Source organism: Rhinatrema bivittatum, chromosome 2, assembly GCF_901001135.1.
Source record: "Rhinatrema bivittatum chromosome 2, aRhiBiv1.1, whole genome shotgun sequence".
NCBI lineage: Eukaryota > Metazoa > Chordata > Amphibia > Gymnophiona > Rhinatrematidae > Rhinatrema > Rhinatrema bivittatum.
In genome coordinates, this window is record NC_042616.1 from 9,821,301 (window position 1) to 9,849,093 (window position 27,793).

The window sequence follows — 27,793 nt, forward strand, 5'->3', positions numbered from 1 at the left end:
AAGGAGCTGTACAGGGAGGTGATGAAGGAGAATTATGAGACCCTGCTCTCCCTGGGTAAGGATTGCATTATCTGAATCTTTATCAGACATTTGTGATTTTTATTTCCTGGCTTTCCTTCACTCCAGAAATTTCAGAACATAATCAGGAGCTGCCCAGCGCTCCCTCTGCTTTAGGATGGGAGCAGATGGGACCCTAAGACCTCCCTGTGTGTATTCCAGGCTCCCTCCCCTTTATATCAGAGACAGCGCCTCCTCCAGTTCTCTAAGCAGGGTTACAAACATGGGCTCGTATGGAAACTTCCTGCACTATGAATCAGTTTCTCTTCTCCCCCTTAAACGTTCCTGCTTTTTATTGAATTTCCTCTGGGGAACAGCAGCAGAGCCCTGAATGAAATAAAAGTGCAGAACATCCCGTGCTCCTCCTCCCCAGTTAGTGAAATCTCTCTGCAACGCCTCCTCCCCCCACCTGGTGCCTTTCTGGCCCCAGGATCTCTGTTCTCACGCGGCAGCCCTGTCCGCGGACAACAATGCAGGAGTCCTGAGCTACCAGGGTTGATTGGTTTATTCATTTAAAGACGCCTGTGCTGCTCTGTCCTCGGTTTACAAGTATAGAGCCATCAGGTCTCGTCTAGCAGAAAGACATCATGAGGTAACGTGACTAAAGATTTAAAGCACATAAAATAAACAGATTACAAGGCAAAATGATAATTTTGACTTCCACAGAAACATAGTACTGATGGCAGATAAGGACCAAATGGTCCAAATAGTCTGCCCAGAAATTTCCTTGTGGTAGTAACTTCTGCTCCGTGCAGTTACCCCCATGTTTCTCTTAAGGGCAGTAACTGCTGCTCCGTGCAGGTTACTCCATGCCTTCTGTTAAGGGCAGTAACTGCTGCTCCGTGCAGGTTACCCCATGCCTTCTGTTAAGGGCAGTAACTGCCGCTCCGTGCAGGTTACCCCCATGCCTTCTGTTAAGGGTAGTAACTGCCACTCCCTGCAGGTCACCCCCATGCCTTCTGTTAAGGGCAGTAACTGCCGCTCCGTGCAGGTTACCCCCATGCCTTCTGTTAAGGGTAGTAACTGCCTCTCTGTGCAGGTCACCCCCATGCCTTCTGTTAAGGGTAGTAACTGCCGCTCCCTGCAGGTTACCCCATGCCTTCTGTTAAGGGTAGTAACTGCCGCTCCGTGCAGGTTACCCCATGCCTTCTGTTAAGGGTAGTAACTGCCTCTCTGTGCAGGTCACCCCCATGCCTTCTGTAAGGGTAGTAACTGCTGCTCCCTGCAGGTTACCCCCATGCCTTCTGTTAAGGGTAGTAACTGCCGCTCTGTGCAGGTCACCCTCATGCCTTCTGTTAAGGGTAGTAACTGCCTCTCCTTGCAGGTTACCCCCATGTCTCTGTTAAGGGCAGTAACTGCTGCTCTGTGCAAGTTACCCCCATGTTTCTCTTAAGGGTAATAACTGCCGCTCCGTGCAGGTTACCCCCATGCCTTCTGTTAAGGGTAGTAACTGCCGCTCTGTGCAGGTTACCCCCATGCCTTCTGTTAAGGGTAGTAACTGCCGCTCTGTGCAGGTTACCCCCATGCCTTCTGTTAAGGGCAGTAACTGCCGCTCCATGCAGGTTACCCCCATGCCTTCTGTTAAGGGTAGTAACTGCCGCTCTGTGCAGGTTACCCCCATGCCTTCTGTTAAGGGCAGTAACTGCCGCTCCGTGCAGGTTACCCCCATGCCTTCTGTTAAGGGCAGTAACTGCCGCTCCGTGCAGGTTACCCCCATGCCTTCTGTTAAGGGCAGTAACTGCCGCTCCGTGCAGGTTACCCCCATGCCTTCTCTTAAGGGCAGTAACTGCCACTCCCTGCAGGTTACCCCCATGTTTCTGTTAAGGGTAGTAACTGCCGCTCCATGCAGGTTACCCCCATGCCTTCTGTTAAGGGCAGTAACTGCCGCTCCGTGCAGGTTACCCCCATGCCTTCTGTTAAGGGCAGTAACTGCCGCTCCGTGCAGGTTACCCCCATGCCTTCTGTTAAGGGCAGTAACTGCCACTCCCTGCAGGTTACCCCCATGTTTCTGTTAAGGGTAGTAACTGCCGCTCCATGCAGGTTACCCCCATGTCTTCTGTTAAGGGCAGTAACTGCTGTTCTGTGCAGGTCACCCCCATGCCTTCTGTTAAGGGTAGTAACTGCCGCTCTGTGCAGGTTACCCCCATGCCTTCTGTTAAGGGCAGTAACTGCCGCTCCGTGCAGGTTATCCCCATGCCTTCTGTTAAGGGTAGCAACTGCCCCTCCATGCAGGTTACCCCATGCCTTCTGTTAAGGGCAGTAACTGCCGCTCCGTGCAGGTTACCCCCATGTTTCTGTTAAGGGCAGTAACTGCCGCTCCGTGCAGGTTACCCCCATGTTTCTGTTAAGGGTAGTAACTGCCGCTCCCTGCAGGTTACTCCCATGTTTCTGTTAAGGGCAGTAACTGCTGCTCCATGCAGGTTACCCCATGCCTTCTGTTAAGGGCAGTAACTGCCGCTCCGTGCAGGTTACCCCCATGTTTCTGTTAAGGGCAGTAACTGCCGCTCCGTGCAGGTTACCCCCATGTTTCTGTTAAGGGTAGTAACTGCCGCTCCCTGCAGGTTACTCCCATGTTTCTGTTAAGGGCAGTAACTGCTGCTCCATGCAGGTTACCCCATGCCTTCTGTTAAGGGCAGTAACTGCCGCTCCGTGCAGGTTACCCCCATGTATCTGTTAAGGGCAGTAACTGCCGCTCCGTGCAGGTTACCCCCATGTTTCTGTTAAGGGCAGTAACTGCTGCTCCGTGCAGGTTACCCCCATGTTTCTGTTAAGGGCAGTAACTGCTGCTCCTCGCAGGTTACCCCCGTGCCTTCTGTTAAGGGCAGTAACTGCCGCTCGGTGCAGGTTACCCCCATGTTTCTGTTAAGGGCAGTAACTGCTGCTCCTCGCAGGTTACCCCCGTGCCTTCTGTTAAGGGCAGTAACTGCCGCTCGGTGCAGGTTACCCCCATGCCTTCTATTAAGGGCAGTAACTGCCGCTCCGTGCAGGTTACCCCATGCATTCTGTTAAGGGCAGTAAGTGCCGCTCTCTGCAGGTTACCCCATGCATTCTGTTAAGGGTAGTAACTGCCGCTCCCTGCAGGTTATCCCATGCATTCTGTTAAGGGTAATAACTGCCGCTCCGTGCAGGTTACCCCCATGTTTCTGTTAAGGGCAGTAATTGCCGCTCTGTGCAGGTTACCTCCATGTTTCTGTTAAGGGAAGTAACTGCTGCTCCGTGCAGGTCACCCCCATGTTTCTGTTAAGGGCAGTAACTGCTGCTCCATGCAGGTTACGCCCATGCCATCTGTTAAGGGCAGTAACTGCTGCTCCATGCAGGTTACCCCCATGCCTTCTGTTAAGGGCAGTAACTGCCGCTCCGTGCAGGTTACCCCCATGTTTCTGTTAAGGGTAGTAACTGCTGCTCCGTGCAGGTCACCCCCATGCCTTCTGTTAAGGGTAGTAACTGCCGCTCTGTGCAGGTCACCCCCATGCTTTCTGTTAAGGGTAGTAACTGCCGCTCTGTGCAGGTTACCCCCATGCCTTCTGTTAAGGGTAGTAACTGCCGCTCCCTGCAGATTACCCCCATGCCTTCTCTTAAGGGTAGTAACTGCTGCTCCATGCAGGTTACCCCCATGCCTTCTGTTAAGGGTAGTAACTGCCGCTCTGTGCAGGTTACCCCCATGCCTTCTGTTAAGGGTAGTAACTGCCGCTCCATGCAGGTTATCCCCATGCCTTCTGTTAAGGGCAGTAACTGCCGCTCCATGCAGGTTATCCCCATGCCTTCTGTTAAGGGTAGTAACTGCCGCTCTGTGCAGGTTACCCCCATGCCTTCTGTTAAGGGCAGTAACTGTCGCTCCATGCAGGTTACCCCCATGCCTTCTGTTAAGGGTAGTAACTGCCGCTCTGTGCAGGTTACCCCCATGCCTTCTGTTAAGGGCAGTAACTGCCGCTCCGTGCAGGTTACCCCCATGCCTTCTGTTAAGGGCAGTAACTGCCGCTCTGTGCAGGTTACCCCCATGCCTTCTGTTAAGGGCAGTAACTGCCGCTCCGTGCAGGTTACCCCCATGCCTTCTGTTAAGGGCAGTAACTGCCACTCCCTGCAGGTTACCCCCATGTTTCTGTTAAGGGTAGTAACTGCCGCTCCATGCAGGTTACCCCCATGCCTTCTGTTAAGGGCAGTAACTGCCGCTCCGTGCAGGTTACCCCCATGCCTTCTGTTAAGGGCAGTAACTGCCGCTCCGTGCAGGTTACCCCCATGCCTTCTGTTAAGGGCAGTAACTGCCGCTCCGTGCAGGTTACCCCCATGTCTTCTGTTAAGGGCAGTAACTGCCACTCCCTGCAGGTTACCCCCATGTTTCTGTTAAGGGCAGTAACTGCTGCTCCATGCAGGTTACCCCCATGCATTCTGTTAAGGGTAGTAACTGCCGCTCCGTGCAGGTTACCCCCATGCCTTCTGTTAAGGGTAGTAACTGCTGCTCCTCGCAGGTTACCCCCGTGCCTTCTGTTAAGGGCAGTAACTGCCGCTCGGTGCAGGTTACCCCCATGCCTTCTATTAAGGGCAATAACTGCCGCTCCGTGCAGGTTACCCCATGCATTCTGTTAAGGGCAGTAAGTGCCGCTCTCTGCAGGTTACCCCATGCATTCTGTTAAGGGTAGTAACTGCCGCTCCCTGCAGGTTATCCCATGCATTCTGTTAAGGGCAGTAACTGCCGCTCCATGCAGGTTATCCCCATGCCTTCTGTTAAGGGTAGTAACTGCCGCTCTGTGCAGGTTACCCCCATGCCTTCTGTTAAGGGCAGTAACTGCCGCTCCGTGCAGGTTACCCCCATGCCTTCTGTTAAGGGCAGTAACTGCCGCTCCGTGCAGGTTACCCCCATGCCTTCTGTTAAGGGCAGTAACTGCCACTCCCTGCAGGTTACCCCCATGTTTCTGTTAAGGGTAGTAACTGCCGCTCCATGCAGGTTACCCCCATGCCTTCTGTTAAGGGTAGTAACTGCTGCTCCGTGCAGGTTACCCCCATGCCTTCTGTTAAGGGCAGTAACTGCCGCTCCATGCAGGTCACCCCCATGTTTCTGTTAAGGGTAGTAACTGCCGCTCCATGCAGGTTACCCCCATGTTTCTGTTAAGGGTAGTAACTGCCGCTCCATGCAGGTCACCCCCATGTTTCTGTTAAGGGTAGTAACTGCCGCTCCATGCAGGTTACCCCCATGTTTCTGTTAAGGGTAGTAACTGCCGCTCCATGCAGGTTACCCCCATGCCTTCTGTTAAGGGTAGTAACTGCTGCTCCGTGCAGGTTACCCCCATGCCTTCTGTTAAGGGTAGTAACTGCCGCTCCATGCAGGTCACCCCCATGTTTCTGTTAAGGGTAGTAACTGCCGCTCCATGCAGGTTACCCCCATGCCTTCTGTTAAGGGCAGTAACTGCCGCTCGGTGCAGGTTACCCCCATGTTTCTGTTAAGGGTAGTAACTGCCGCTCCGTGCAGGTTACCCCCATGCCTTCTGTTAAGGGTAGGGACTGCTGCTCCTCGCAGGTTACCCCCGTGCCTTCTGTTAAGGGCAGTAACTGCCGCTCGGTGCAGGTTACCCCCATGCCTTCTATTAAGGGCAGTAACTGCCGCTCCGTGCAGGTTACCCCATGCATTCTGTTAAGGGCAGTAAGTGCCGCTCTCTGCAGGTTACCCCATGCATTCTGTTAAGGGTAGTAACTGCCGCTCCCTGCAGGTTATCCCATGCATTCTGTTAAGGGCAGTAACTGCCGCTCCATGCAGGTTATCCCCATGCCTTCTGTTAAGGGTAGTAACTGCCGCTCTGTGCAGGTTACCCCCATGCCTTCTGTTAAGGGCAGTAACTGCCGCTCCGTGCAGGTTACCCCCATGCCTTCTGTTAAGGGCAGTAACTGCCGCTCCGTGCAGGTTACCCCCATGCCTTCTGTTAAGGGCAGTAACTGCCACTCCCTGCAGGTTACCCCCATGTTTCTGTTAAGGGTAGTAACTGCCGCTCCATGCAGGTTACCCCCATGCCTTCTGTTAAGGGCAGTAACTGCCGCTCCGTGCAGGTTACCCCCATGCCTTCTGTTAAGGGCAGTAACTGCCGCTCGGTGCAGGTTACCCCCATGTTTCTGTTAAGGGCAGTAACTGCTGCTCCTCGCAGGTTACCCCCGTGCCTTCTGTTAAGGGCAGTAACTGCCGCTCGGTGCAGGTTACCCCCATGCCTTCTATTAAGGGCAGTAACTGCCGCTCGGTGCAGGTTACCCCCATGCCTTCTATTAAGGGCAGTAACTGCCGCTCTGTGCAGGTTACCCCCATGCCTTCTGTTAAGGGCAGTAACTGCCGCTCCGTGCAGGTTACCCCCATGCCTTCTGTTAAGGGCAGTAACTGCCGCTCCGTGCAGGTTACCCCCATGCCTTCTGTTAAGGGCAGTAACTGCCGCTCCGTGCAGGTTATCCCCATGCCTTCTGTTAAGGGCAGTAACTGCCGCTCCGTGCAGGTTATCCCCATGCCTTCTGTTAAGGGTAGTAACTGCCGCTCCGTGCAGGTTACCCCCATGCCTTCTGTTAAGGGCAGTAACTGCCGCTCCATGCAGGTTACCCCCATGCCTTCTGTTAAGGGTAGTAACTGCCGCTCTGTGCAGGTTACCCCCATGCCTTCTGTTAAGGGCAGTAACTGCCGCTCCGTGCAGGTTACCCCCATGCCTTCTGTTAAGGGCAGTAACTGCCGCTCCGTGCAGGTTACCCCCATGCCTTCTGTTAAGGGCAGTAACTGCCACTCCGTGCAGGTTACCCCCATGCCTTCTGTTAAGGGCAGTAACTGCCACTCCCTGCAGGTTACCCCCATGTTTCTGTTAAGGGTAGTAACTGCCGCTCCATGCAGGTTACCCCCATGCCTTCTGTTAAGGGCAGTAACTGCCACTCCCTGCAGGTTACCCCCATGTTTCTGTTAAGGGCAGTAACTGCCGCGCCATGAAGGTTACCCCCATGTTTCTGTTAAGGGCAGTAACTGCCGCGCCATGAAGGTTACCCCCATGCATTCTGTTAAGGGGAGTAACTGCCACTCCCTGTACGTTACCCCCATGCCTTATGTTAAGGGTAGTAACTGCCGCTCCGTGCCTGTTACCCCCATGCATTCTGTTAAGGGGAGTAACTGCCACTCCCTGTAGGTTACCCCCATGCCTTATGTTAAGGGTAGTAAGAACATAAGAAAACATAAGAACATAAGAAATTGCCATACTGGGTCAGACCAAGGGTCCATCAAGCCCAGCATCCTGTTCCCAACAGTGGCCAATCCAGGCCATAAGAACCTGGAAAGTACCCAAAAACTAAGTCTATTCCATGTAACCATTGCTAATGTCAGTGGCTATTCTCTAAGTGAACTTAATAGCAGGTAATGGACTTCTCCTCCAAGAACTTATCCAATCCTTTTTTAAACACAGCTATACTAACTGCACTAACCACATCCTCTGGCAACAAATTCCAGAGTTTAATTGTGCGTTGAGTAAAAAAGAACTTTCTCCGATTACTTTTAAATGTGCCCGATGCTAACTTCATGGAGTGCCCCCTAGTCCTCCTATTATCCGAAAGAGTAAATAACCGATTCACATCTACCCGTTCTAGACCTCTCATGATTTTAAACACCTCTATCATATCCCCCCTCAGCCGTCTCTTCTCCAAGCTGAAAAGTCCTAACCTCTTTAGTCTTTCCTCATAGGGGAGTTGTTCCATTCCCCTTATCATTTTGGTTGCCCTTCTCTGTACCTTCTCCATCGCAATTATATCTTTTTTTGAGATGCGGCGACCAGAATTGTAGACAGTATTCAAGGTACGGTCTCACCATGGAGCGATACAGAGGCATTATGACATTTTCCGTTTTATTCACCATTCCTTTTCTAATAATTCCCAACATTCTGTTTGCTTTTTTGACTGCCGCAGCACACTAAGCCGACGATTTCAATGTGTTATCCACTATGACGCCTAGATCTCTTTCTTGGGTTGTAGCACCTAATATGGAACCCAACATTGTGTAATTATAGCATGGGTTATTTTTCCCTATATGTATCACCTTGCACTTATCCACATTAAATTTCATCTGCCATTTGGATGCCCAATTTTCCAGTCTCACAAGGTCTTCCTGCAATTTATCGCAATCTGCTTGTGATTTAACTACTCTGAACAATTTTGTGTCATCTGCAAATTTGATTATCTCACTCGTCGTATTTCTTTCCAGATCATTTATAAATATATTGAAAATTAAGGGTCTCAATACAGATCCCTGAGGCACTCCACTGTCCACTCCCTTCCACTGAGAAAATTGCCCATTTAATCCTACTCTCTGTTTCCTGTCTTTTAGCCAGTTTGCAATCCACGAAAGGACATCGCCACCTATCCCATGACTTTTTACTTTTCCTAGAAGCCTCTCATGAGGAACTTTGTCAAACGCCTTCTGAAAATCCAAGTATACTATATCTACCGGTTCACCTTTATCCACATGTTTATTAACTCCTTCAAAAAAGTGAAGCAGATTTGTGAGGCAAGACTTGCCCTGGGTAAAGCCATGCTGACTTTGTTCCATTAAACCATGTCTTTCTATATGTTCTGTGATTTTGATGTTTAGAACACTTTCCACTATTTTTCCTGGCACTGAAGTCAGGCTAACCGGTCTGTAGTTTCCCGGATCGCCCCTTGAGCCCTTTTTAAATATTGGGGTTACATTTGCTATCCTCCAGTCTTCAGGAACAATGGATGATTTTAATGATAAGTTACAAATTTTTACTAATAGGTCTGAAATTTCATTTTTTAGTTCCTTCAGAACTCTGGGGCGTATACCATCCGGTCCAGGTGATTTACTACTCTTCAGTTTGTCAATCAGGCCTACCACATCTTCTAGGTTCACCGTGATTTGATTCAGTCCATCTGAATCATTACCCATGAAAACCTTCTCCATCATGGGTACCTCCCCAACATCCTCTTCAGTAAACACCGAAGCAAAGAAATCATTTAATCTTTCCGCGATGGCCTTATCTTCTCTAAGTGCCCCTTTAACCCCTCGATCATCTAACGGTCCAACTGACTCCCTCACAGGCTTTCTGGTTCGGATATATTTTTAAAAGTTTTTACTGTGAGTTTTTGCCTCTACGGCCAACTTCTTTTCAAATTCTCTCTTAGCCTGTCTTATCAATGTCTTACATTTAACTTGCCAACCCTTATGCATTATCCTAATTTCTTCTGTTGGATCTTTCTTCCAGTTTTTGAATGAAGATCTTTTGGCTAAAATAGCTTCTTTCACCTCCCCTTTTAACCATGCCGGTAATTATTTTGCCTTCTTTCCACCTTTCTTAATGTGTGGAATACATCTAGACTGTGCTTCTAGGATGGTATTTTTTAACAATGACCACACCTCTTGCACACTTTTTACCTTTGTAGCTGCTCCTTTCAGTTTTTTTCTTACAATTTTTCTCATTTTATCAAAGCTTCCCTTTTGAAAGTTTAGCATGAGAGCCGTGGATTTGCTTACTGTCCCCCCTTCTAGTCGTTAATTCAAATTTTCCTAGCGTGTAGCCAGATGGACTCAGTGGGTATAGTGTGCTCGTGCTAGCAGTTGGAGACGGATCTGACGTCAGCACGGGTACATATACCCCCACAGGAAGTGCAGCAACTCAGTAATTTCCGTCTCCAAAGCAGTTTGGAGCGCCTGCACGCTCGCTGAGCGTGTTTTCCAAATCTACTTGCTTTCTACTTTTCCAAATTCTAAGAAGCTTATCAGACGACGAGCCCCGCTCTCCTGCGGTGATACCCTCGGGCCCCTCCCCCAGTTGAGTTTCCAGAGGTGATTTCCGTGGTCCCTCGGATGTACAGGCCTCGGTCCGGTGGCCGTATCGCGGCAGGGATCTAGCCCCCGAGCGAGAAGGGCTCGGGCGTGGCAGAGAGGCGCCTCGGTCCCGATCCGTTCGCGGTGAGGACTTAGCCCCGAGCAGTTCGGCGGCTTAGAGGCAGCGGGTGCACTTCCTCGCGTGCGGCGGTGAAGGTATTTACCCTCTCCCCCTGCAGCCGGAGACCGACCGGGTTGCAGCCGGGAAGTGCCGAGGATCAGGTAAGGCGTACATCTTTTATTTCTGGTCTCCGAGGTATGAGGATCGGCGGCGTTGCTCGCCGGGGAGGTCGCCATTTTGTCTACCTTGTTCAGGTATTGAGCGCACATGTTAGGCGCATACTGCAATGCGATAATAATATCTATTTTCAAGCGTATGTCATTGAGTGTTGTTGCGCGCATATTCTTGAGCGTCTATTGTTCAGCGCATATTTTTCAGCGTACATTGTTAAGCGCCTCTTCTTCGGCGCATAGGCTCAAGCGCATAGTATCGGGCGCATATTGTTGAGCGAATATCGTTGAGTGCATATTGTGGTACGCGTATTCTTGAGCGCATATTGCTGTCCGCATAATATTGAGCGCATATTGCCGCACGCATAGTATTGGCACCGGCGCACTGCGTTCGCAAGCAGCGATAGAGCATTTACGCGCCCCGGTGTCCCCAGAGGCGACGCCTCCTGATTCCGGCATAAAAGCTCTAGGCCTCTGCTCCGCATGCCATCTTAGAGCCACACAGAGCGAGGAGGCAGACTCCCTTTGTGCCCAATGTGAAGAGGCCATGGGAGCTCTGGACCAGGGCCGGTCCCAACCGGGGTTGACCGACAGTTCCTCAGGGGCCACCCTGAACAGCCAGGCATCCCGGGGGACCTGGTACCCCGACGGCTAGAGACTGCTTCCATTTCCTGGGTGGACTTATTTAAGGGAATCCACGCCTTTGTACAGATGCAGTCGGCTTCTCGTCCAGGCCCTGCTGCCCCGGCTGCCCCTGCTCCTGGACCCTCTTGTGCTTACCGCGGGCACCCGCCTCCAGGCAGTCCGGCTCATGGAGATCCTGATGTCTCAGAGGACGAGTCCGACCTTCCCGAGGATGGGGAACTTCCCTCGGGGACAGAGCCGTATCGAACCATGAGGCGCTTCTTTTCCAGGGAGGATCTCTCTGACCTGGTTTCTCAGTGCCTGACGGAGCTGGCTATTCCCAGCCCCAGCACTATGGGGGTACCCAATCAGAACCTCCTGTTGGAAGGTCTTCGTCCAACGGCCCACCATTTCCCCTTCCTGCAAGCGGCACAGCAGCTGATCGATCAGGAGTGGAATGCGCCGGAGGCCTCATTCAAAGGGGGTCGGGCCTTGTCCGGCATGTACCCCCTGGACCCGGCGATCAAGGACATGCTGGCGTGCCCTACGGTGGACGCCATAGTTAGCGCTGTGGTCAAGCGCACTACCACTCCAGTGGAGGGGGGGGCAACCCTCAAGGATGCTCATGACCGACACCTGGAGGCCATCCTGAAACAAACCTTTGAGGTGGCAGCTCTGTCTCTGCGGATCGCAACTTGCTGCACAGTGGTGACGCGTTCCTGTTTGTCGCAGGCCAGGAACAATGCCTCGGCAGCGGACATGAAGTCAGCTCTCTCGTTCCTCACGGATGCCGCCTCCGACCTGGTCCGTACGACAGCCAAGGGGGTGTCATCCTCAGTAGCAGCCAGGAGGCAGCTCTGGATACGGAACTGGTCAGCCGATGCTCCTTCTAAGACACGCCTCACCAGAATGCCCTTCAAGGGTTCCCTTCTGTTCGGCAGCGACTTGGAGAAACTGGCCAGCACATGGGGAGCCTCTCCTTTGCCCCGATTGCCGGAAGATAGGTCAAGGAGGAACCCGCGCCACTTTTCGAGGCCCTCCAGAGGTAGAAGCTCCCAACGCTTCACTCCCTATAGGAGCCGCTACCAGGCATCTCGTCATCAGGCCAGAAACCAGTCCTTTCGGACCAAGCAGCACAAGAGGGGAGCCGGTTCGGGTCCTGGCCGCACCTCACAATGAGAATCAGCCGATCCATCCGGGGGACGAGGCCATAGGGGGCAGGTTAACCCTCTTCTACCCCAGATGGGTCGAGATTACGTCGGACCAGTGGGTCCTCGCCATCATCCGAGAGGGGTATTACCTGGACTTCCATCACATCCCTCTGGACAGATTTGTGAAATATCCGTGTCCAATCCACAAGAAGACGGTGTTGGAAGCTACCCTGGCGCGGCTCCTGTCCCTGAAGGCCATAATCCCAGTACCTGCATGGGAAATGAATTCTGGGCATTATTCCATCTATTTCATGGTACCCAAGAAAGAGGGCACTTTCCGACCCGTTCTGGACCTCAAGTCAGTCAACCGATACTTAAAGGTCCCGAGGTTTCGTATGGAAACTCTGCGCTCCGTCAAGACCGCAGTACAGCCAGGGGAATTTCTCACAGCCCTGGACTTGTCGGAAGCCTATCTGCATATCCCGATCCATCGGGATCATCAGCGCTACCTACGCTTCAAGGTTCTAGAACGGCACTTCCAATTCCGGGCTCTGCCCTTCGGGTTAGCCACGGCGCCGCAGACCTTCACCAAGGTGATCGTAGTGGTAGCAACGGCGCTCAGACAGGAAGGAATCCTTGTCCATCCCTACCTAGACGATTGGCTGATCAGGGCGAAGTCATGAGAGGAGAGCCATCGGGCAACCAACAGAGTGATCTCCCTTCTGGAAAGCCTGGGATGGGTAGTCAACCTAAACAAGAGTTGCCTACAGCCTTCCCAATCACTGGAATACCTGGGAGTCCGGTTCGACACCCAGGCAGACAAAGTCAGCCTAACCACCAAGAGAAGGTTAAAGCTCCAGACTAGTCTACGGTCCTTGATGAGCGCCTGCCGGCCCACGGCTTGGGATTACCTGCAGGTCCTCGGTCTCATGGCATCCACCCTGGAAGTGGTGCCATGGGCGCGGGCCCATATGAGACCACTGCAACGCTCCCTCCTCTCTCGATGGAGCCCACGCTTCCGGAATTACTCCGTGCATCTACCTCTACCAGCCAGAGTGCGGACCCAGCTAAGGTGGTGGTTGCAGTCCGACCACACGAGCCGGGGGTCGAAGATGTCCTCCCCCACGTGGACCCTGCTCACCACAGATGCCAGTCTGAGCGGATGGGGAGCACACTGCGAAGAGCTCACCGCCCAAGGGCGGTGGAACGGAGAAGAGTCGGGGTGGAACATCAACCGCCTAGAGGCACGGGCAGTCCAGTTAGCCTGCCTGCGATTTGCTCACAGACTGCGGTACAGAGCAGTCAGAGTGATGTCAGACAACGCCACCACGGTGGCATACATCAACCGACAGGGCGGAACCAGAAGCCAACAGGTGTCCCTAGAGATAACCCCGCTGATGGCTTGGGCAGAGGCGAATCTCCAGGACATCTCCGCCATCCACTTTGCCGGAAAGGACAACACCACGGCAGACTTCCTCAGCAGGGAAAGCCTAAACCCGGGAGAATGGCAGCTGTCGCCCACAGCCTTCCAGATGATTGTGGATCAGTGGGGGACTCCGGACATGGACCTACTAGCGGACAGGTCCAATGCTCAAGTACCCAGATACTTCAGCCGCAAGCGAGATCCGTTCTCTCTCGGGATCGACGCCCTGGTTCAGCCATGGCCTCCAGGGATCCTGCTATACGCCTTTCCTCCGTGGCCCCTGCTGTGCGTCCTTATACACAAGATTCAGAGGCACGGAGGCCTAGTTCTTCTAGTGGCACCAGACTGGCCAAGAAGACCCTGGTACGCGGACATGAGAAGACTACTGGCAGGGGAGCCCCTTCCCCTGCCTCCTCACAGGGACCTGCTTTGTCAAGGTCCCATCCTCCACGCGGATCCGGCTCAATTCTCTCTTACGGTCTGGCCATTGAGAGGGCTAGACTGAAGAAAAGAGGTTACTCGGAGCCGGTGATAGATACACTCCTCCGAGCCCACAAGTTTTCCACATCCCTCACCTACATAAGGATCTGGAGAGTATTTGAAGCCTGGTGCGACACTCATGGCACCAATCCACATGCGGCCACAATCCCTATTGTTCTGGATTTCCTGCAGGATGGACTTCAGAAGGGTCTCTCCCTAAGCTCCATCAAGGTTCAGGTGGCTGTGCTGTCCTGCTACGGTCCCAGGAGGGATGGCAAGACCATTGCCACGCACCCAGATGTTTCACGCTTCCTGAAAGGAGTCAAGCACATTCGTCCGCCACTGAAGTGGCCAGTGCCCCTGTGGAACCTCAACATAGTTTTGGATTTCCTCGCGGGATCCACCTTCAGACCCCTCCAGGGCCTGTCTCTCCGTTCACTAACTTTGAAGATGGTGTTCTTGCTGGCCGTGTGTTCAGCACGCTGCATCTCGGAGCTACAAGCGCTGTCCTGCCGTGATCCCTTTCTCAGAATCACTCCTGAGGCTTTCCATTTTCGCACGGTTCCCTCCTTCTTACCCAAAGTAGTCTCACAGTTTCACCTCAACCAAACCATATCCTTGCCTACCACGGAAGGTTTGAAGAAGTCGGAAGAAAGGCGTTTGCTCCGTCATCTCGACATCGGCAGATTGCTGTCCAGATACCTGGACATGACAGAAGCAGTACGAAAGACGGACCATCTGTTCGTCCTTCACAGCGGGAAGAAGCAAGGGGAAGCGGCCTCTCGGCCGACCATCACCTGCTGGATCAAAGAAGTTAACAGAGCGGCCTACGTAGAGTCCGGGAAGTCATCGCCTCTACAGGTCAAGGCTCATTCTACCAGAGCGCAGGCGGCCTCTTGGGCAGAATCTAGGATGCTGTCGCCTGCAGAGATCTGTAAAGCGGCGACGTGGTCCTCCCTCCATACCTTCTCCAGATTTTACCGTCTGGATGTCCAAGCCAGGGAAGACTCAGCATTCGCGAGGGCAGTCCTGCATGGACCTCGGGCAGCCTCCCGCCCAGTCCGGGAGTAGCTTTTGTACATCCCACTTGTTCTGAGTCCATCTGCTACACGCTAGGAAATGTTGAGATTACTTACCTGATAATCTCCTTTTCCTTAGTGTAGACAGGATGGACTCAGCATCCCGCCCGGCTGCCGGTATACATGGGTTTCACTGGTTCAAGGTAAGCCTTATTCACTTCTCACATGAGAGCGTCCACTCTACCAGGTGTCGACGCCTTCCGGTTGGGAACGCTGGCGGTCTCCAGCTACTATCAATCAGTCAGGGGAATCCTGTTTATTAATTGATCGGTCAGTACGCATATCTCCATAATAGCTTTTGCAAGGAAGATTACTGAGTTGCTATGCTTCCTGTGGGGGTATATGTACCCGTGCTGACGTCAGATCCGTCTCCAACTGCTAGCACGAGCACACTATACCCACTTGTTCTGAGTCCATCTGTCTACACTAAGGAAAAGGAGATTATCAGGTAAGTAATCTCAACATTGATCATGTTATGATCACTATTGCCACCACCATTACCTCTCTCACCAAGTCCTGTGCTCCACCGAGAATTAAATCTAAAATTCTGCAGGAGTTGCAAACAAGAATGAGGGAGGATCCAATTTCCTATGCCCCAGTAGCAAGGAAACTAGACTTAAAGTACAGAGTACAGCAAGTTACCTTATCAATCAGTATTAGTAGAGTCAGCTCTTAAAAGAGCCCAGAAAACCAGAATATTTTCTGACACGCCCCCAGGAAAGGATCCCAGGTTACTACACAGTTTTGGTAAGAAAGTATTCCAGAGTTCCTTGATCGGTGTACAAATGTCTACTCACCTATCCTACATGGTTCTGCCCTTGTATGATTACATGCAAAAGCTAAGCCATTTCTTCCATCAGGCAATGCCAAAGATTTTGAGATGAGGAAGAGTGCATGCACCATGTTCTTCGGCCAATTTAAAAGCAATTGACACAAGCGCCTGCTTATCATTGACTCGGATCGAAGCATGTCGTATGGCTTGGTTATGTGCCAGCAGCTTGTAGGACAATGTCTATGATAAGCTAGCAAATGTCCCTTGCCTGGGAGACCACCTGTTTGGAGAGAAGTGTAGGGGAACAGCTGCTCAAATGAAAGAGCAACATGTGGCAGTCCAGCCCCTCTGAGCCGGCTCAGGACAACAGTCTACTTCGTGCTGGCCGTACTACATTTTTAAGAGACCATATTTCCAGACACGCCCCTTCCAGCAGTTTGAAGGATTGCTTCTGGCCTGTAGTAGACGGTGAGAACGCTGTCAATCTAAGCAGCACAATAGGCCCATCCTAAGCCTGGATGAAGATTTTTTATCATCCTTCAAACCCAACAATAAACCTCGCCAGTAGGGAGGAGGATCCAGTTCTGCCTGGAGGAAAGGCACACGTTTACCAAAGACTGTGGAGACTGGACACCGCTTACGTTTCTCCTGTCTTCCCACTCTTCCTCATTTCTCAGCCTTTAATCCAGATCTTTCCAAGTCAGTCAACGAGCAATAGAAGTGTTTCAACTTCTTATACATTCTGATCCCTCCAAAAAACTGTGGGATTGAGAATCATCCTGGATTTAAGAAGCCTGAACAAGAATCAGCTCCAGGAGAAATTCAAAACGAACTCCCTTCACACAGTTCTCCCTTTCATTGAGAAGGGGAAATGGATGTGTGTCCTGGGTTTAAAGGATGCTTCTATTCCTATCCCAATCCATCACTCCTGCTGGCTTTATCTAAGCTTTGCAGTAGACTCCTCTCATTACTAATACGGAGTTCTTCCCTTTGGACTATCAGCAACATCAATGGTCTTTACCAAATGCCTAACTGTCAACTAGGCATCCAGGTCTTTCCTTACCTAGATGACTGACTAGTGATGGCGACTTCTCAGGAAGGTGTTCTCACCTCCTTGCTGAAGTCAATTCATCTCCTACAGTCAGGCTGCAAAAAAATTGATTCTAGTTCCCTAAAATTCTTAGGAGCATGGATAATCAATTCCGTTTCAATGTTCACCACTGCTAAAATGTAATTGCATTAACCGTTGATTTGCTAAAATGTAATTGTACTAACCGTTGATTTGCCTCCGTTCCATGTAAAATAGTAAGACACGCTCGCCTACTATTTCTCCACGCTAACATGTAAACCGATTTGATGTACGCCAATGAATGTTGGTATACAAAAGCAAATAAATAAATAATTCCAGGAAAGAAGGTTTTTCTTCCATCAGACTGGGTGAACGCACTCAGGATCCTTGCTTGTCGTCTGCTGAACACAGATCAGACAGTAGCCAGGAAATTCTAGTTGTTCTGGGTCATATGGCAGCAGCCGTTCCTACTATAAGTTTGCTGACCCACCTTCACATGCAACTCCTAAAGGAGGGGTCTTTCCTCCCAATGGGACCACTTAACACAACCCTTGGCGATCTTGGTGGATGTCTTGCAGGAAATGAAACAAGAGCTTGGCTGGTAGCCTCAACTCTTCATCCTTCAAGAATGGCCATTAGTTTGTGTGCTTGCTCACCAATAGCAATGGCAACAGGCACGTTTCCACCAAAGAATAGGGGGCCCACACCAGGCCCCTTCTAAAGGGACATGGTCGTTACTAGAAAGCCAAGTTCTGATCATCCTCTTAGAAAAGCAAGCAATCAGATTACACTTTGACAACTTTCACGTACCACCTCCAGGGAAAAAGCATTCTCATTTAAACAGGCACCTAGCTGGCAGTGTTCTGTGAGACTAAACAGGGTGGCCAGGAGGCAGCATGGAACGCTGTCCACCGAGGCCCCCTGCTGGTTGGAGGACCTCAATACGAGAACACACATCGCCGATTTGAGTCGATCTGCACCTTTTACCTATTAATTGGAGGGGGTCACTTTAAAATCATTATATTAGTGTTGAAAGGGCTAAATGGAATAATTCCGTCCAGTCTCGAGGCAGCTCTGGAACTATATCGTCCATCTCGATGCCTGAGGTCCTCGCAACGATATCTGCTGGCTGCACCATCTCCAGAGCTTTTCGGTTAGGTGAAACATGGGAAAGGCTATTTTATGTACCAGGTCCACTGCTTTGGAATTCACTTCCTTTAAAATGAATAGAAGAAATTTCTTTTAACGAAATTTAGGAAATCTCTCAAGACCTTTTTATTTAGTCAGGCATAGCTCTAGTGCACCTATAGGTATTTTTAGTTTTGTAAAATATGTCCGTACTAATCTGTTTTTATGAACTGACATTATTTTAAACAGATTAGTGTAATGTCTTTTTTTGTTCTTAAAATGTGATTATATTTTATGGATGTATTTTTGTCCACCGCAGAGAAATGTTTGAGATGTGGCATAGAAATAGTTTAAAATAATAAATAAATGCCTTGGCGGTCCTGCTAGCAGCCGTGTTGGCAGCGATGACTCAGCACTGACTGGCGCAGCCTCTCTTGAATCTCCTGCTTTGCCTCGGTCCTTAGCCTTAACTCTTGTTTGACTTTCTGCTTATTAATTTGTCCTCGTGCTCTTCACGTGGCCCCAAGTTTAGTGGCCGCCTTGTTTGTCCGTGTTATCTTTTTGGTCCTGGCCCTTGATTCCTTATCCTGTCCTGGTTTATTCTGTCTGGTTTTGTGGTGCACGGTGTGGCTTGTGCTTCTCTGTTTGGCGTGGGCACCTTTTTTGTCCCTTGCTTCTCTGCAGCCCAGTTGCCCCGGTTTCTGTGCTTGTGCCCTGCCTGCTAGGTCCTGCTGGCCACCAGAACCAAGGGGGAGCTGGCTGGCACGGGCAGAAAACCCTGCTGTTTTACCAGCCCTGCTCCTGCTCTGGGGGTTACCCATTACCAGCACCCGGACCATTAGTCAGCTTGTCTCAAAGTATTATTCCTAGTTGCAATCTCCTGAGCCAAAGAGTTAGCGGGTCAATGACTCTCCTTATGTTATATGCAGTTTTTTTTCACAATAGGGGAGCGTTCCACATGCACGAAGTGTCTACCAAAGATGGTTTGGGCTTTTTATATTAATCAAGCCATTGTCTTCCTTTCATTTTTTTCCCAAGATCACATGCACAGGATGGTGAAAAGGCCCTTCATTCCTTAGACCGTAAAAAAATGCCTTGGCTTATTATTTATTTATTTATTTATTTAAAAACTTTTCTATACCGGCATTCGTAGGACACATGTCGGTTTACAAATAACTGAGAAAGGAAAGGAAATTACAATGAACAGGGGAGGGGTTAACTGGGTGATATACAAAGTAGAGGAGAGGAGAGTCAAACAGGCAGCGTTACAAAAGAACCAGTATACAAGGTTAATTGGCATGTGCACTTGGGATATTTAGTATATGAAACTTATTTACAGTAGGACATGGGCAGGTGCACGTAGGAACGATTAAAGGGGGGGGGGGGGGTAGTGGGAACCGGGTACAAACGGTGATAGTTTTCAGGGAGAAGTTGATGGTGGCGTGGGGGAGTAGGCAAAGGAGAGAGGAGAGGTAGAGAGAGGTGGGAGAAGGGGGAATGGGAGAAAGGTAGTGGGCTAGGTTGGGATTGAGGTGGTTCAGGAGGACATTGGTTAGGATTGGGTGGAATTGGGGTATGCTTGTTTAAAGAGCCATGTCTTGATTCCTTTTTTGAAGTGGCTCAGGGACGGTTCTAAGCGGAGTTTGACGGGTAGGGAGTTCCAGAGGGTAGGGCCCGCAATGGAGAAGGCTCTCTCCCTGGTAGCGGTAAGGTGCCCAACTTTAAGTGAGGGGGTTTGGAGAGTGCCAGCAAGGGAGTTTCTAGTGGGGCGATTGGCTTGACGGAATTGTGGCATGTCTTCAAGCCAGGGTGAATTGTTGTTGTATAATGTGTTATGGAGGATGGTAAGTGTTTTATATTGGGAGCGGAAGGTGATGGGGAGCCAATGGAGATCTTGGAGTATGGGAGTGATGTGGTCAGTTTTTCTGGTGTTTGTTAAGATTCTTGCCATGGCATTTTGTAGGATTTGAAGGGGTTTAGTGGTAGCGGAGGGGAGGCCTAAGAGAAGGGAGTTGCAGTAGTCGAGTTTGGTGAGTATGGTGGTTTGCATAACTGTGTGGAAGTCACAGGCGTGGAGAAGGGGCTTCAATTTTTTGAGAATTTGTAATTTGTAGAAGCCCCCTTTTAGAAGTGATTTAATGTGGGTTTTGAAGCTGAGTTGATTGTCTAGGGTGACTCCTATATCTCTGACACTGGGCGGTAATGTATGAGCTTGTGATGCGTTGAGAGTCATCTGGCGGGATGAGTTGAGTGATTGGTTTGTGAGGATGAGGATTTCAGTTTTCAAGGTGTTAAGAGCTAGGTGGAGATTGGAGAGGAGAGAATTGATGGATGTCATGCATGTTTCCCAGTATTGAAGGGTTTCGTTGATGGATTTTTGGATTGGAATAAGTATTTGTACGTCATCTGCGTACAAGAAGAATTTTAGTCCTAGTTTAGAGAGGAGGTGGCAGAGAGGGAGTAAGTATATATTGAAGAGGGTGGAGGATAGAGAAGAGCCTTGTGGTACCCCTTGTGTGAGGGGAATGTGTGCGGATTCGAAAGTATCAAGCTTGACTAGGTATTTGCGGTGGTCAAGGTATGAGGAAAACCAGGATAGGGCTGTGTTTGAGATGCCTATCTCCGCTAAACGTGATATTAGGATTTGATGATTCACGGTATCAAAGGCGGCTGAGATATCGAGAAGGGCAAGTATATATGATTGGCCGTGGTCCATGCCTTTAAGGATGGTGTCCGTTATTGCGAGTAGGAGTTTTTCGGTGCTACGGTCTTTACGAAAACCGTATTGGGTGGGGTGTAGAATATTGTTATCTTCTAGGAAATCGGTGAGTTGGGAGTTTACCACTTTTTCCATGATTTTGGATATGAAGGGCAGATTGGAAATAGGCCTGTAATTTGCAGGGTCATTGTGATCCAGGGTGGGTTTCTTTAGTAGTGGTTTCACGACGGCGAGTTTAAGTGGGTCGGGGACTTTCCCGGAGGTGATGGAGCAGTTTATGATTTCTGCTATTGGTTTTGCAATGGCAGAGGGAATGGGGAGGAGAATTTTTGATGGTATGGTGTCTGAGATGTGGGTGGATGGTCGCATCTTTTTTAATATGGATTCAACTTCCTTCACGGAGGTAGTGTCGAGGGAGTCGAGGTTAGAGTTGTTGTCGATCGGTAGTGGGTCTGTGGGAGCGGGGTTGGGGGGTAGACGTGTAAGAATTTTGGAGATTTTACTTTGAAAGTAGTCGGCTAGTTTCTCGCATTTCTCTATGCTGTTTATTTCTTGGGGGGAGGGAATGGGGGATTTTGTGAGTTCTGCAGCGAGGCTAAATAGGGCGTTTGGATTGAATTTAAAGCTGTGGATTTTTGATGCGTAGAAGTCGCGTTTGGCGTGGATGGTTGCTTGTCGGTATGTATGCAATGTGTGTTTGTAGTCCATTTTGTGTGTGGGTGTTGGTTGTTTGCGCCAGGTACGTTCCTTGGTTCTAAGGTCTTGCTTTAGTTTTCTTAGTTCAGCGGTGTACCATGGCTTTCTCTCGGTGCGTGTGGGGGTTATTGTTTTGTGGATGGTGGGGCAGAGATCATTGGCTATGTTGGATAGGGACTTATTCCAGGATAGGAGGGCAGTGTCTGGGTTAGATAAGTCAAGATTTTCACTTACTTTGCTGAAGGCTAAGGAGAGTTACTCCGAGGAACATTGTTTACGGAAAGAAATTGTTTTTTTATGTGAGCTTGTGGTCGGTGTATCGGTGTTGATGGTGAGGTGGGCTTTGATGAGAAAATGATCTGACCAGGGGATGGGGGTGGTAATGGGTGATTGGGGTACTGAAATGCATGTGTTGACAAAGAGGAGGTCGAGGGTGCGGCCAGCTTTGTGTGTGGGCTCGGAGATTAGCTGTCTGAAGCCCAGGGCTTTGAGGGTGAGAAGTAGAGTTTCACAAGCAGGCGTATTGGGGTGGGTGTCTACATGGAGATTGAAGTCTCCGAGTATTACTGCGGGTGTGTCTGGTTTTATGTTGTCAGTGATGTATTCAATGAAGGGGGATGGGTCCTGTTCAAGTATGCCAGGGGGGGCGTAGACAAGGCAGACTTGTAGAGATTTGGATTTAAAAAGCCCATTTATTTATTACAGGAAAAGGAGTCAGCCACGTCCTCAGGCCACGCAAATATTCATCTCTTAAGATCTTAACTGACAGGGCATAGTAGTTGCCAAACAAATATTGTCCAATTGGCTAGCAAACTGTTCTACGTTAGCTGGCCTACAGATTTCAGAGTCCATCAAGATTCAACAAGTTAGACCCTTGCTATATCAGTGGCTCATCTGAGAGCCGTACCTATTGAAGACGTTGGCAAACACGACAGCAGAAAAAGAACATATGGCCCATCTAGTCTGCCCATCTACCCCCATTAATTTAGCTTTATCATTCCTATCACTCCCTCGAAGATCCTGTGCGTTTATCCCAGTGCTTTCAGATATGGTTTTGTCTCCATCACCTTCACCAGGAGGCCGTTCCTTGAACCCACTGCCCTCTCTGTAAATAAATATTTCCTAAGATTATTCTTGAGTCTACCCCCTTTCACCCACATCCCATGAAACCTTGTCAACAGAGAAAACAAGCTTGTTCACCACAGAAATGTTCTCCGTAGACAGCAGGATGAATTAGCCACACTAAATACCTACACGCATCCCTGGAGCATTGACAAAATTTAGCTAAAGATAGCCCTAAAATCACTGAGGGGGCACACAAGGCAACACCGCAGGAATTCCCACACATGCTCTATGAGCTTAGAGAGAAGGCTCCGTTTGATGCTGTTGGATGACGTCGCGCATGTGTCATGGCTAATTCGTCCTGTTGTCTATAGAGAACACTGGATACAGTAAGCAAACTTGTTGCACTTACGAGTGAAGGCTCGTGGCATCTTTTAGCCCAATGGTGGCCAGTGCTGAATGAGCTGGAAGCCAAAGAAGGCAAGGGAAGCTGCCGAGCCATAAAATAAAGAGATTTTGCACAAGACTTATTAGAATCTTTTCATCAATCCAGTGCTCAGCCCTCAATTCTCCAAACATCCAAGAGCCCCATGTGCTCACTGTATGACCCCATGGTTTCCTCTTCTTCCTCATTAATACACAATAAATGTTTTCTTTTTATATTCAGCAGATGATGAAGCGAGACAGGAAGGGAGGAAGGAGGAGATTCAAGAAGAACGTCTTAAAGAACTGGAACAGATCCCAAGACGATCAGGAAATATCTGTGAGAATATTTCCCAGGGGACTGAGAAGAGAAAAAGTGGACAACATAGTCTGGAATCAGAAGGGAAGCCGAGAGACCTTGCAGGAGCCTCGCCGGATGGATGCACTGAGTGCGAGAGAAGTGACAGGGAGCTCACAAACATCCCTGAGCACCAGAGACACCCGAGAGCAGAGAGACCCTTCCAAAGTAGTAACAGTGATCAAATGATTTCTGAGTTCCACCAGAGAGAGGGGAAATGGAAAAAACCCTTTATGTGTGAAACCTGCGGAAAATGCTTGATAAAGAAATCACAATTAATATTACATCAGAGAGTCCACACAGGGGAGAGACCCTTTCCATGTACTGAATGTGGGAAGCGTTTCAGAAGCAAGAGTAACCTAACTACGCATCAGATAACTCATGCTGAGGTAAAACCTCTTCATTGTACTGAATGTGGAATGAATTTCATCAGCAGGAATAAACTGTTGATACACCAAAGAGCACACACAGGTGCCAGACCCTTTTTTTGTACCGAATGCGGGAAAAGCTTTACAAGAAAAGGTATACTAATAAGACACCAAGGAACCCACATAGAAGTGAAAACTTTTCAGTGCCCTGATTGTGGAAAAAGATTTACTCGCAAGAAACGTCTAAAAATACATCAACGAATCCACACAGGGGAGAAACCCTTTCCATGTATGGAATGTGGGAAAGGTTTTGCTCGCAAGACAGATCTAGTAAGGCATCAAAGCACGCATACTAGAGAGAAACCCTTTCCATGTACAGAATGCGAAAAAAGCTTTTGTTGCAAGAGAGACCTAGCAATTCATCAGGTGATGCATACCGGGGAGAGGCCATTTCCATGTGTGGAATGTGGGAAAAGGTTTGCTTACAAGAAAAACCTAGTAAGGCATCATAGAAACCATATGGGAGAGAATGCATTTCCATGTATGGAGTGTGGAAAAATCTTCAATCGAAAAGATATCCTAAAAGCCCACCAGAGATCGCATACAGGGGAGGGACTATTTCCATGCACTCATTGTGGGAAATGTTTTACCACAAAACGTTATCTGAAAGCACATCAAGGAAACAGCATTAAAGTGAAACCATTTCAATGTGCTGAATGTAGAAAAAGCTTCAATTGGAAGGAAGGCCTTCTAGTTCACATTAGCGTGCGCACAGGTGAGAAACGCTTCTTATGTATCGAATGTGGGAAAAGTTTATGTTCTGAAACAACTCTAAAAGTACATCAGAGAGCCCAATTGGGAGAGAGACCATTTTTATGTACTGAATGTGAGAAAAACTTTTCTTGTAAGGGAGAATTAGAAATTCATCAGAGAACCCACGCTGGAGAGAATCCATTTCCATGCATTGAATGTGGGAAATGTTTTTCTCGCAAGGCACACCTGATATACCATGAGAGAACTCATACTGGAGAGAGACCATTTCCATGTATGGAGTGTGAGAAAAGATTTTCTTGCAAGGAGGAACTAGTAATTCATCAGAGAACCCATACTGGAGAGAAACCATTTCCATGCACTGAATGTGGGAAAAGGTTTGCCCGTAAGACCTGCCTAAAAATGCACGAGAAAACACACATGAGAGTGAGACCTTTCCCATGTACTGAATGTGGGAAAAGCTTTTCTTACAAGGGAAACCTCGTAGTGCATCAGCGGACCCATACCGGAGAGAGACCCTTTCCATGTATGGAATGTGGGAAACGTTTTTTTAACAAGGCATATCTAGTAAGACACCAGAGAATCCATACTGGAGAGAAACCATTTCCATGTACTGAATGTGAGAAAAGCTTTTCTTGTAAGGAAGACCTAGTTGTGCATCAGAGAACCCATACTGGAGAGAGACCATTCCTATGCACTGAATGTGGGAAATGTTTTGCTCGCAAGACACACCTAGTAAGGCATCAGAGAAACCATTTGGGAGAGAATGCATTTCCATGTACTGAATGTGAGAAAAGCTTTTCCTCTATAGAAGACCTAATAGTGCATCAGAGAACTCATGCAGGATAAGAGACCATGCCTTTGCATTGAATGTGTGACATATTTTGCTTCCTAGAGATACCTAATAAAGCATGAGAGAAACCCACACTTGAGAGAGCCTCTGGTCTGATTAAGAAAAAACGTTCAAGCACATTTTGAGAGGTTGCCTGTTAAGGTTACGGTCTTACGAACTTCAGAAGGAGGCTCTCTTTGGCACAATGCAAGTACTAAGAAGGGCATTAACGGTAAATTTGAGAGTTTGAGATCATCCCCCACATGATATGGCTCACAAATGAGGTTCATTCCTTTAAAGATGGGTGCAAAATAAAAATATTTGGAAAAACTGCCCCATGAGAGAGAGAGAACATTTCCATGTATGGAATGAGGGAAAAATTGTGCTCACAAATTTGTTCTAGTAAGACATCAGAGAATTCATTTTAGAGAGAGATGATTTTCATGTATTAAGTGTGGCAAGAAATTCACTCGGCCATCACATTTGAAAATAAATGGAAGGAACTGCACAGGAGGGAAACTATTTCTATGTACTGAGTGTGACAAAAGTTTAACTCTGTTGTCACTGAAAATTAAACCAAAGAAGCCACACTGGACAAATGCATTGAAAAGTGCTTTGACAGCATGGAGCAAGATGCAGGCCATCACTCAGCTTGCAAGTCCTGCACTGTCACACGGCTTTGGAATCCTAGACTGACCCCAGAAAGATCTTTACCAATTAAATGTCAAAAGACAACCCTTTCATGCCCACCAGTTATTCTATTAGAACGAATGTGCGCTGAGACTCTTCGTCAGAAGAGCTGAAGGAGATAACGGGCCTTGTCTACACTGACAGAGCAAGTATCCAGAGGCCCCCCCAGCAACCGACCCAAACACTCAAAAGAGCGCTGAAGCGTGAAATTGAATGGCCACAATCCATCTCCATTAGAATAGTTGCTTAGGTGCTTATAAGACTCTGAGCATGGTCTCCTGGGATTCAGGTCCATTTGGCCTCCCCCTGAGATTCTGATAATTAGGCCTTCCCTGGAAGGCAATACGAAAAAGGTCTGCTCATCACAATTTAATCCTCAGCTGGGCCCACATTTTTATGTGCAAACTTTACTGCCAAGGTAGCCAGAATTTTTCTATGCAAAAACTGCACACAGACCATTGTGTGTTTTGTTAGCGCCCTTGCATGGAAATGCGATGCTAATGAGGTCACTAGATATTCCTTCCCAGTGCAAAGAAGACCTGCGCTGGCTTGCCTCCTGTTCTCTTAGTACCGGAAACCTAACTCTTAGTCTGAGATGGAGTAAAGTTTCCAGGGCTAATATCAGTCTACAGGTAGAAGCTGGAGGGCCGGGACCTGCAGTTGTGCTTTGCACACACAAAACGTGTTTTTCATGCATAAAATGCTTTCTGCCTTGAAAACATCTTCTGTTCACAGAAATCACATTTTCTGGAAAACCTGATTTGTACACATAAACCGTGTGTTCTGAGCATAAATGAATTGCTTTTGTGCACACATTTGGTGCATTATTTTTTTAAACTCCTGCTGTTTTAGCGTGCTGTTAGCTGACTGCACTGGGAGTTTAAAAAAAACAAAAAAAGAGCGTGTGCATTAGGGAATTGTGCGCCGCATTTCAGTGCCACGGTTTCTAACGCTCAGCTTTCTGCATTGGGCCGGCCCCCTGACAGCAGTTCTGCAAAAAGACAGGACTCTAATGTTAGAGAGTTAGTGACCTCATGGGGACAGTTTAAGAAAGCAGCAGCAGCCTCACTGGAAGAACCAAGGGGATAGACTACACGGGCTGATTCTTACATGATCAGTGATGCACTGCCTGCTTCTTATCAAGGGGATCTGTCCTGGTTTTTTTTCGGAAAATTATTTAATACTCCAATCCTTCCCTCCCTCCCTCCATATAACGAAATATACATTTTACATAGATCATAAGGTTACTTAACACTGAAAATGACTTTGCAATCATGGTATTCTAGGCAGATTCTGAAGCCCTTTTACTGGATGAGCATATGGCTTACCTAAAAATATTTTATATGAGCTTTGGAAACTTCCAGAGGTTCCTTCAGATGCCACATCAGATACGTAATTCACATCTGAATAATGTGGTCTCGATAGCTCATGTATAACAGTTTTTGATAGAACTTACATTGATCCAATAAAAGCCACCAGAGCCTGCAGAGAATCCAGTTTACTCCTAGATCACTGAATTGCATAGTCTAGTCAATAGACTAAAAGGAAAATGCTTTTTTCTACCTTTGTTATCCAGGTGAGGTTTTGTTTGCATTGATCTCTTGTCTCTTTTATTTCTGATTTCCTCATCTGTATTCTATATACGATCTTAAGATGCTGGATTAAACCAAAAGTCCATCGAGTCCAGCATCCTGTCTCTGATTAGGATGATTAATATTAACTAGTGAATGACCAACAGGACTAAAATTAGTCAATTGCTAATAATCAGGGTTAATTGAGCTTGGGGGGAAGGGATTTTCTCGGGGATGATGGGAGATTCTATTCTCACTGGGAAGGTTAAGTGGGAGCAAGTTATTGGTTGTATGACTGGGTTCTCATAGAATAATGGTGAAGGTTTAGGCTGGGAGATATTTGCTTCTTTTGGTTGCAGGAATACTTCTTGACTAATTGGTACATAAGAAATTGCCATACTGGGTCAGACCAAGTGTCCATCAAGCCCAGCATCCTGTTTCCAACAGT

General features: G+C 48.8%; 1 protein-coding gene across 2 annotated transcripts; it reads left to right on the forward strand.

Moving 5' to 3' along the window:
• Window positions 1-27,744, forward strand: LOC115083507 (oocyte zinc finger protein XlCOF6-like). 2 transcript variants are annotated; one of them, XM_029587371.1, is made up of 2 exons: window positions 1-55; window positions 23,000-27,744. In XM_029587371.1, exons 1-2 carry the CDS (start codon window positions 22-24, stop codon window positions 25,099-25,101), a joined length of 2,136 nt encoding a protein of 711 aa, XP_029443231.1. In that variant the 5' UTR covers window positions 1-21; the 3' UTR covers window positions 25,102-27,744. The 2 variants fall into 2 exon arrangements, with proteins under 2 accessions (XP_029443231.1, XP_029443232.1); XM_029587372.1 differs by having other exon boundaries at window positions 9-55; window positions 23,003-27,744.
• The last annotated feature ends 49 nt before the right edge of the window (window positions 27,745-27,793 follow it).